We start from the raw sequence: 11,189 nt of genomic DNA, 5'->3' as shown, positions 1-11,189 counted from the left end.
GTTTAATTGAGTGCTTTAACGACAGAGGCATCATCAGACTCTAAGGTACAAAAAGAGAATTTGTGTCCCTAATGATGATAAAATGAAGAAGACAATTCTAGAAGAGGCTCATCGGAGTAACTATTCGATGCACCCAGGGAGAACACATTTCGGTACTAAGGGTGGGTTGATAACCCACAGCGGAAGGCATTCGACCTAATAAGGCGGATATAACAAAGATGTACAATGATTTGAAGAGAAACTATTGGTGGCCAAAGATGAAGAGAGATGTGACAGAATTTGTAATGAAGTATTTGGCTTGTCAAAAGGTCAAGATAGAGCACCAAAGGCCCCCAGGACTACTTCAGAATTTAGATATTCCTCAATGGAAGTGAGATAGCATTTCTATGGATTTCATCACTGGTTTGCCAAGGACCCCAACTGGTTACGATGCAATTTGGGTGATTGTTGATAGATTGACTAAGTCAGCGCATTTCTTACCTATCAGAGCCACTTACCCTTTAAAGCGACTGACATAATTGTACATTGATGAGATAGTTCAACTTCATGGAGTACCGGAGTCGATCATATATGATCAAGATTCGTGGTTTACGTCAAACTTTTGGAGGTCATTGCAAAAAGCCATGGGTACTAAGTTGAAGTACAATACTGCTAACCACCCCAAACAAATTGACAAACCGAGAGGACAATTCAAACTCTCGAGGACATACTAAGAGCTTATGCTATTGAGTTCAAGGGTAGTTGGGATAGTTACTTGTGGCAAGCAGAATTTGCCTATAACAATAGCTACCACGCTAGCATCCAAATGGCTCCTTATGAAGCCTTATATGGGAGGAAGTGCCGATCTCCACTCTGTTGGACAGAATTGAGCGAGAGAACTATCATTGGTCCTGACTTAGTGGACATCACTACCAGGAAGATTGATCTGATTAAACAAAAGTTATTGACAGCTCAAAGCCATCAGAAGAGTTATGCAGATCATCGTCGAAGACCTTTGGAATTCGATATAGGTGATCATGTGTTTTTGAAAGTTTCTCCACTCACAAGTATTGGAAGATCCATCAAAGCCAAAAAGTTGACACCCAGGTTCGTAGGCCCATATGAGATCTTGGAGAGAGTTGGACCTATTGCCTACTATGTTGCCCTGCCGCCACATTTGTCCAACATTCACGATGTGTTTCATGTGTCACAATTGAAGAAGTATCATCTAGATCCATCTCACATAATCGAGCTTGAAGAAGTTGAGTTACGTGAGAACTTGACTTACAAGGCAGAACCAGAGCAGATTTTGGATGTGAAGGACAAGCAACTACGGAACAAGACTATCTGACTTGTAAAGGTCTTTTGGAAAGGAATGAGTCCCAGTGATACTACTTGGGAAACCGAGGAGCGGATGCGGTGCGAGTAACCATACTTGTTTTCTTGGTAGGTGTTTTTCTTAGTTGTTGTGTGTGTTTGTTTGAATTTTGGGGACAAAATTCCTTTTAGATGGGGAGAGTTGTAACATCTCAGCTTTTATTCCTAGTGTTTAATTAAGTTTAGAAAGAATTTAGTGCTCAATAAATAAGTTTTATTCTCTAATTATTTAAGAAAAGAGAATTTTTAAAAATAATATTTATAAAATATATATACACATATAAGGAAATTACTGAATAATAATAATAATAAAACGGATTAAAAAATGCATAGAAAAATGGGGAAAATAGGGTACCAAACTGTAATTTATCCCATTTAATATCGGGTCTTTAACTGGAATTTAGGCCAAAATTATATTTTAACCGTTGTGTGGGTAAGAGAAAGAAACATTTCGAAAATTTTCGTCGTCTTTCTTTTTCGTCTTCTCCGGCGCGTTCTCTCATTTTCCAGTAGGGTTTTTAACTTAGCAGATCATTTTGATAAGTCAAATGACTTATTTTCATCAAATTCTCTTTATCAAAGTTTTTCCAATCATCTAAATCTATCTAATGATAGTAGTATTATATCGTTTAGAGATAATTTTTGGGTTGGGGTTGGAAGTAAGTGTTGAGTTTTGATGATAGATGAGCATAATATTGTAAAGCCATTTTAGTAGATCATTTCTATCAGTTTAGTTTTATTTATTGACTAACCTAATATTTTTAAATGAATTATTTGAGTTAAACAGATATTTATTTATGAAAAATATGAGATTTATACTATGAAACTGTTGACTAAATTATTTACTTAGATATATTTGATGTATATTGAATTTCTAATGGTTGGTTTTTGAAATTTAAAGTTGAGATAGGATTTTTGAATTTTAAATATGATAATTTCATATTTATAAATTTGAGAAAAATCTGTATTAAAGTAAATACTTTGAAAGGTTTAAATAAAAATTTTGGATTGTGGGGATATATTAATTTTGTGCTAAAAGACTTAATTATGGGTTATGAGAGGTTTGGGTTTAGCATAGAATTAGAAAATTTAATTTATATATATGTATTAGCTTAAGTAATCAATTAAATAGCTTGTGTATTGATATGTAAATGTATTGATTGTGTAGATTAAATTGTTGGATTATTGGTCTAAGCATGGGATTAACCTTGTGGTAATCCTTGTCCTAGACAAGAGGTAACCACTTTTCACTTATTATTGATGCTCGTAGGTTGTTTGTGATTAATTTTTAATTATACGGGATCCATGAAATATTATTGAATTATGATATGAGCTACAAAATTATGTTGTTATTGAAATTGTCTTGTGAGACTTTTTTTACAAAATATATATGTGTTTAAGATTATGATGATATCATGTGTTATGTAATTGAATTGAAAATTCAAATTGATTTTTGACATGTTGATGGTTTATTATTAAATATAATATTTTGAGTATTGATATGTGAGGGGTGGCGGATGTTGATGATGGGAACTATATCAAAGAGAATACAAGGGGATGAATTATGTACATTTGAGGATATAAGGTGGTAGGGCCATCAGGTGTACACTGATTGGTCCTTTGGCCCAATTACTCTTTATAGGGCATTGACACCCCACTAGTAGACTAGAGGAGAAACCCATGGTCCAGTCTTGTGTTATATGGATTTTGGCCAGTCCATATCACTTGATTGGATAGCTTGTTTAATTACCCATTACATGGATGAGGTTTTAGCCCATGGGTTCAATCAGAGAATATAAGGTGGGTGGATATAAGGGAGGTGAGAGGATTATTGATTGTACTTTATATATGCTTTAACAATATGAAATTTTTTTGGAATACTATGAATTTGCAATGGTCTCACTTGACACATCATGAGCACTTACTTGTATGGTTGATAAGTAGGATTGTTGGTTACTGAGGCTTTTTGTCTCACCCTGTTGATTTAACAATTTTCCAGGTGATAGTTTCTGTTTAGGTAAGTGAGGGAAGGCTCCGGAAGCTTGAACTGCTACTGAAAAATTGTAGCGCTTCCACTCTTTTGATTGTATTGGATAGATGTATATTGCCATGATAGGGCCCATTTCATATACTCTGATATGTTTGAAATTGATTACTTTGACATTGTATTTTTTATAACTGTTGCTAGACTGCAGGCTGGCAGAAGGCCTGAGGCCTCTAGGTACTTGCATGTGATTTGTTTTTGATATGAGTTGTAGATCCACAACAATCTTGAACATCAGATAACTTTTGATTTTAGAAAGTTATGAAAGGTATTATTCAGTAAAATCATGTTATAGGCTTATGATTGAAAATGACACTCTGGGTTTCTAATGCCCAAAGCCCTATTCATTGTAAATCTCGATTTGCACGAAGTTGATTTAGAAGGATTCTTTTAACCATGATAGATATATTTATATGTTGGTTTAACTCTTTTCTATCATGGTTAATCTGATGTGATTTAGGATGTTTATATAACCATGATAGTATTTTTTTTTATGTTTTACAAAGTTTCTTTTCTATCATGGTTAAGTTTTCAATGTTGATTAATTTAAAAGTGTAGTAGATTTGTTGTTACATAGATAGAGAGCATGTGATGGATTGAAGATTAAAATAATAAGTCTTAGAAGTGGATTTCAAATGACATTTAAATGTAGATTGGAAGACACATGGAAAGCTCTATGTGTTGATACATCACCAATGTGGTTTTGTTTAAGGGTTTTCATGATAATTGACTTAGTATAAATAGCCCCTCTTCTTCAACACTTGCACATTATGGCTAGCCATTAAAAATAGTGTATGGTGAAAATTTGAGATGAAAAGAGAAGAGAAAGAAGAGAAGAAGGAAGGCAAAGGCAAGTGTTGTCAGTAAGTTACTCTTTACAAGTTATGGTATTGTTGTTGTTGTTAAGTTTAGAGATATTTTAGAGTTGTTTTATGGGCATCAATCTTTGAGTTCTATTCAAAACTAGCTTAAGTTAAGGAAGCAATAATTGAAACATCCTTCTTTAAACTCTTTTTTAATGCAGGTTGGAAGCGTTATGGTTCAAGCGGATCATAAAACAAGCCTACAGATTGAAGGTTTGAAATTTGTTTCTCGAGTTACTATGGTAAATTCCAGATTTTCGGTCCAAATTTGAAAAATTATAACTAATTACAAAAAAATCACATTGAGGTGATTCACATTTTATTTGAAACTCTTTCAATATTCTACAAGGAAAAAATATAAATTTGGTCTTGGCCCTTTCCTTGTGTGTTGTCTTGAAGTTGACTCTGTTTCTTCTTTCTCTTCCTTTTCCCTTTGATTCAAGAGCAAAACCTTTTTCTCCCTTGTATTCTTAATTTTGGCCGAATTATGGGTCTTGGGGTATTTATAGACAAAATTTTTACAATAGATTTTTCATTTTGACCTTGGTTAATTATTAAAATTCCATGGTCCACTTGTCTCATGATATTGTCTTCCCTTCCATGATCATGCCATGTGCCCTCCTAGCCTTTCTAACATGCAATTAAAACTAATATAAAATTGTAATTTAACCTCTTCTAATTATGCCTCCTGACAAATGACATAATTCTAACCTTGTTTTCCTCTTATAAAATGGTGCCAAAATTGCTTGAATGATGGAAGGAAGAATTGTCCCACTAAGCTTTAGGTTATTCCATTGTATAATTTCACCGTATCAGATACATTTTTTCTGGATCCTATCCAATTTAGTAGCTCCAAACATTTGTTTCTTTGGGCTAATAATTTTCTTTTATTGAACAAAAGTTTACTAATTTTTCTTCAGTCAAAATTTGACCTATAACTTCTTCTATTCAAATTTTCTCCAAATCGATTTTTTACTAACATAATTTGGCAGTGAACATTTTCAAGCTAACCTCTATGCTTCTGGAGGTCAGGAATAATTTTGCAATCTATTATAAACTCTCAACTAATCTTTCCTTATTTTTTTTGAATAATTGAGGCCTCTGTATATTTAAAATAATTCACTTTAGCTAATTTTCTCCTAGTTAGCCAAAAATACCTATCATTACAAAAAAAATTCTCATAAATTATTTTTATCTTATTTTCACCTTTTGAGCCTCAAATACTATTCTAGACACTATTCTAATTTTTTATGAATTTTTGAAAATTTTTAGGAATTTTGGGCATAGTTTTCAATACTACCCTTTCTTAACCGAAACTTTTCAAAATGACAGTCCAGTCCCTGTCCAAGTTTCACTTCAAAAGTTATTTCATCTCTGCCTTTACTATTTTATCTAGCCCTTCTCAGCTCTAAATTTCTCATTTAACATGTTAAAATTAACACGATGTGATAGTAAGCAATCTCATCTCTATGAGGAGGAGAACACAAGTTCAAATCTTATGAACAAATTCGAACTTGAGGAAGCGTACTTGTTGGAAGTGCTTTAACCTTCATACTTTTGGCCTAACAGAGATCAGTCTTAGGCCTAAAGTAACTTGAAGATACTCTAACTTATACCTAAAAAAAGTGACTTGAGGATACTCTAAGCTATACCAAAAGAAAAGAATAATAACGATTAATAACCATAGTTCTAAAAATTGGATAGGTCCAATTGGTTCAGGCTAAAAATCGGCCAATTAGCCAGGTGACTTGTCCGATTCACCCCTAAAACCAGGGTGAAACTTACCTAGTATGAACCGGATGAACCTAGTGCAAACCAGGAGTAGCCCAGGTAGCCTATTGGATTGAGTGGGTTATTCGAGTTACTTTTAAGAGGAAAAAATGAAGGAGATCAATGAAGGCTGAGAAGAAACATTGCTTGAAAGATTAAAAAAAAAAGTAAGGAATAAAAAATGCAGATACAAAATTGAAGAAGAAAAAGATGGAAGACGAAGAAAAGAAAAGGAAGGGGAAAAAAAAGAAGAGTTATCTTAAAAACTTGGGTCTCAAAATAAAAATAAAGAGATTTTCTCCTCATCAAAGCTCCCTTGGCAGTGCCTCTTCAGTTGGTTCCATCGCAATTGAGGACAGTTTCAGAGTGATAGATATGATGTATGTTTAAATGTTAAATACAATAGTTTTGAAAAAAAAGAGGAGTAGGATGGAGAGAAATTGAGGAGGGGAGGACTTTGAAATAAAGAAACTAAAATGACAATTCATGACTGATGAGTGATAGATGAGACATTTGCTTAGAAAAAGGAAAAAGTCTTACAGTGGTTCAACGTGTATGTATTTATGAGTTAGTATTGGAATTGTACAATTTTTAATGCAATTATTATGTTGTTATTATTATTTAAATTTTGGTTTTCATTTAAAATAATTACCATGCATTTAAAAATATATTATTTTAATCCTAATCTAACTCATTGATCTTTAACCTATTATCTTGACTAGTTTAGTAATCAGTCCGATTTTTAGTAACCTTGTTCGATTACTTTACAAGTACCTCAAACCAAGCTTCTCTCAAGATGGGATGACGGTATCCGTCACCAGGCTATGGGCGGGTTTCGTGTGGCTGGGGACACTAGACACCCACGGGCCCAAGGATAACAACGAATTGATGTGGATGAGATATTGTAGCCAGATTTAATAGTGACATCACCGACTGATTTTTTTTTTTAGTGAACATCACCGACTGATTTTGGTTGAACTTATCTTCATTAAATCAAGAGTTTTTGTTTTTTTAATCAAATCCTCCTTATATTTTTACCAGTTTTTAATTAGGTACTTATATATTTTTTATTTATCAAGTCCTTATAAATTCACTTTATTTTTAATTAAGTTCCTAAATTTTTTATTCTTTATTTTATAAATTTTAATAGTATTATTCTATAAATATAAAATATTATATATTATTTACTATTATTTTATAGACAATAATGTTATAAAAATAATGAATTACTATAATAATTTTATTTTTTGCCAGCAAAAAAATTAATTGTTCTCAAATATTTTCTCAAATTAATTAATTATATTATTATTTTTATCATATAATTATTAATTTAATTTCATTATTAATATTTTATATTCAGTCTTAATCTATTTAATTAAGTTTACATTTAATTAATAAATAAAAATTAAAACTACATGAACTTGATTAAAAATTTAGTGAAATTATAAGGACCTGATAAAAAAAAATAAATGTAAAGACCTAATTAAAACCAGATAAAAGTATAAAAACCTAATAAAAAGAAAAAAAAATTAACCCTTAAATCAATAAATAATTTTTTAAAAAAAATCAATAAATAATGCAGCTGGTTAAAAAAAAAAAAATTTAAATAAGAAAATATTATCAAAATACGCCGGACTTAACAGGTCCCTCTAGCTGGTCCGGCTCTGATTGCATCTATCTCAGCGATACCAATAGCCATGGCCGAAATCCAAGTAGTCTCCACAACCTTGGTGCAAGCTCGAAGCCACCCTGGCTGCCTCATTTCAAAAATGGACTTAACTCCATGGGATCTCCAACTTCTTCAAATCGAAACCATTCAAAAAGGACTTCTCTTTCACAACCCTAAAGCCAACAAAGACACTTGTATCCAACACCTAAAAGACTCACTTTCTTCTACTCTAGACTTGCTCTTTCCCCTTGCTGGACGTTTCGCCTTCTCTGAACACGACCATAATACAATCTCTGCCTCTATTTCTTGTAACAACGAAGGTGCTTTATTTGTCCATGCCATAGCTAAGAGCATTTCTCTTTCAGATATTCTCGAACCCATTTATGTTCCTCGTTTCGTTCACTCGTTTTTTCCACTGAACGGAGTCAAAAATCATGAAGGTAATTCGAAGCCATTGTTAGCTGTGCAAGTTACGGAGCTAGTAGACGGCGTCTTCATCGGTTGTTCAATCAACCATTCTGTTGTGGACGGCAGATCGTTTTGGCATTTCTTCAATTCTTGGGCTGAAATCTCTCGAGGTTTGGACAACGTATCCAAGCTTCCTGTTCTTGAACGCTGGTTTCCGGATGGGATTGGGCGTCCCATTCGCTTTCCTTTTACTGAGGAAGATCAAAACTCTGATGGGTTGATTCTGCCGTCGCCGCCGCCAGAGAGAGTTTTTCACTTTGCAAAAGAAAAGATCGCTCATCTGAAAGCAAAAGCAAACGCGGAGGTTAACACCAACAAAATATCATCTCTACAAGCACTTCTAACTCATGTTTGGCGATCTATCATTCGAAACCAAGGTCTCGATGCGAATGAGGAAGTCAATTTTGTGTTGCTAATAGGTGCTAGACCAAGAATATTGGATCCACCATTATCGCAAAGTTATTTTGGAAATGCTGTGCATATCGGTTAAATAAAATGACCAAGAAAGCAGGGGAATTGCTTGAGGAAGGGCATGGGGATACAGCTTTCTCAAAGCCCAGAAATTGTTCATTCCCAAAGCTGTATCCCCATGTGTAAGGGTTTCTATGAGTCTTGGGTGAAAAACCCAGAGCTGTTTAGATTAAGTGGGATGAAAAGTAATACAATTGGCACAAGCAGTTCTCCGAGGTTCGACATTTACGGAAATGACTTTGGCTGGGGCAAGCCGGTGGCAGTTCGGAGTGGTTCTGCAAATAAAGCTAACGGAAAGCTTACTGTTTTTGCTGGAGCAGAAGAAGGTAGTATTGACATTGAACTTTGCTTCCGTTTTGAGATCTTAGAAGCTTTGGCAAATGACCCTAAGTTCATGGATTTTTTTGCGAAAAGTAGTGTCTTCAAGGTGGTCAGGCTAAGACCTCTAATAAGTTCAGTTTGAGGCTATTTGCAAGTCGGAAGACGAAATAATAATAATCTTGTGTGAGGAAGGGCTTGAGGTTTCTGTGTGTAGTGTGAGACCAATTGATTCTTTCCCATCGATTGATACTTGCACTATTTTCAGCAAAGGTGAGTGAGGCATTAATCTTGATCTCCTAGTGAGGAAGTATTTTCTAAGAGCAATACAACACCTTAAAATATTTCATGGTTTATTTAGTATTTTCAAGTATCTTTAAGTATGTTTTTTAGGTACACTGAACATCTTAAAATTAATACTTACAAAAAAATACTTTAAAGCACATGATGCATATTCATTTACTATTACTTATGATTATGATTGCGATCCTAAATGAAGTCTTAATAAACTTTTTGAGGGCTAGAGTTCTCTAGTTTGATCATGTAAAAAATTGCTTTAAGGAGATAATTGCTCTTTAAAAAAATTAATGTTTTAATAAAAATTTTTACCATGAGATATTTTAGGTGCTGAGTCCATTTAAAAAGAATTTTAAAATGCTCAATAAATTACAAAATAATTTTAAGGTGTTAGATATAATTTAAAATAAAAAGGAGAAATTGTAGAAAAGGACCGTCGAAATAGAAAAATTGTAAATAGGGACTCGGATAATATAGTATGGGTTTTGATAATAATAGTATGGGTTTGACAATAATTTTTATAAATATGTCCTTATATGTAATTTTTCAACTTTAGTGGGTTTTTTTTTGTGATTTTTCCAAAAAAACAATTAACATTTTTTTTTGAATAATAACTGGATACTATTACCTTAAAAGTAAAACATAAAGCAAAGTAACAACAAAGTAACAAAGACTAAGCAGGAAAAAAAAAACTTTCCTTATCATCCGTTGCCTATGGAAAAAAAGGAGGAGGGTGATTAAAGATACAAAAGATGATGTCGATTTATGGGCTGATTTAGCTAAGTAATCAGCATAAGAATTATCTTCTCTGTAAACATGTTGAAAGAGGACTTGCCAATCTCTATTCAAAAGAAGTCTTGTGTCTTTAATGATGTTCTTAAAAGGGTGAGAATCATGACAACCTTTGAAATCAGGTTAATAGCCTCTAAGTAGTAAGAGTAGAGAACTATTTTCCGGTGGCCTTTGTTCCAATATAAAGTAAGGCCATGAAAAACTCCCATAACTTCAGCTATGGTAGGAGGAACATTGATCAATTTACAGCTATACCCGCATATCCATTGGTCATCACCTCTTCTAATGATTCCGCCATATTTGCTTCTACCATCTTCTAGTATCAAACCATCCACCTCGAGTTTTATTGAGTCACCTTTAGTGTTGGCACCCAACTCCCCTTATCGGGGTTTAAAATGATAAAACCATGGTTGTCTCTAAGATCTTGATCCAAGCAAGCTTTAAAGAAGCTATCATTTGCCTTTCTGTTATCATCTCTGTTTGGGGTATTGAAGACCTTATTGCATCTGTCTACCCAAATATCCCAGCAGATGTACCCAAAGAGTGTTGGCCAAGGGATCTTTTTTGTGTACTCCAACCCTGCTTCATTTGTAAGATTCCATTTTATCGTCAGCTCCGTGATGTGAGGAGAAAGCATACCACATAGAAGGTTTGATCACTGACTTCCATCTGTCCTGAGCATTTAAACAATCTTGAAGTAAATGCATTGAGTCTTCATCCTAGTTACACTGAAAAGGACAGTTCGCATCAACTGCTAGTCCTTTGTTTCTTTTGAGTTGGGCTGTATGAGCCTTGTCATGAGTAAAAAGCCAATTGAAAGTTTTGATCTTTTTTGGTATCTTCCACCTCTATATAAGCTTCCACACACTATCAGTAGGCTGGTGAGTACCTGCAGAGAAAGAGAATATATGCAGTTTTAATAGAAAAACAACGTCAGTGGCATGTTTCCAATAGAATTTATCCTGTCCTCTCTCCTCACTCGGTGGGTGTGCAGGGGTGATCTGGTCAGTTATAAGTAGATAAAGCCATTGTTCCAACTTTTCCTTTCCCAATCACCTTCACCATCTATATAATTTGTCACACATTCATTTGCATCGATCACCTCCTCCAATTCAGGTAAAATATCCAGTATCAGTGTGTT

At 33.8% G+C, this 11,189-nt stretch overlaps 1 protein-coding gene across 1 annotated transcript; it reads left to right on the top strand.

Annotated features, from left to right (window-relative positions):
• Nucleotides 1-7,730: 7,730 nt before the first annotated feature.
• Nucleotides 7,731-9,104, top strand: LOC114743868 (uncharacterized acetyltransferase At3g50280-like). Its single transcript, XM_028932079.1, is given in 1 exon segment — nt 7,731-9,104. A coding segment is annotated over 1 exon segment (1,374 nt).
• The last annotated feature ends 2,085 nt before the right edge of the window (nt 9,105-11,189 follow it).

Source organism: Neltuma alba, unplaced genomic scaffold (assembly GCF_004799145.2).
Source record: "Neltuma alba isolate B1F8T4 unplaced genomic scaffold, ASM479914v2 tig00000670_pilon, whole genome shotgun sequence".
In the NCBI taxonomy this organism is placed as follows: domain Eukaryota; kingdom Viridiplantae; phylum Streptophyta; class Magnoliopsida; order Fabales; family Fabaceae; genus Neltuma; species Neltuma alba.
The sequence above is the reverse complement of the archived record's forward strand: the minus strand, read 5'-3'. Positions and strand labels throughout refer to the sequence as shown.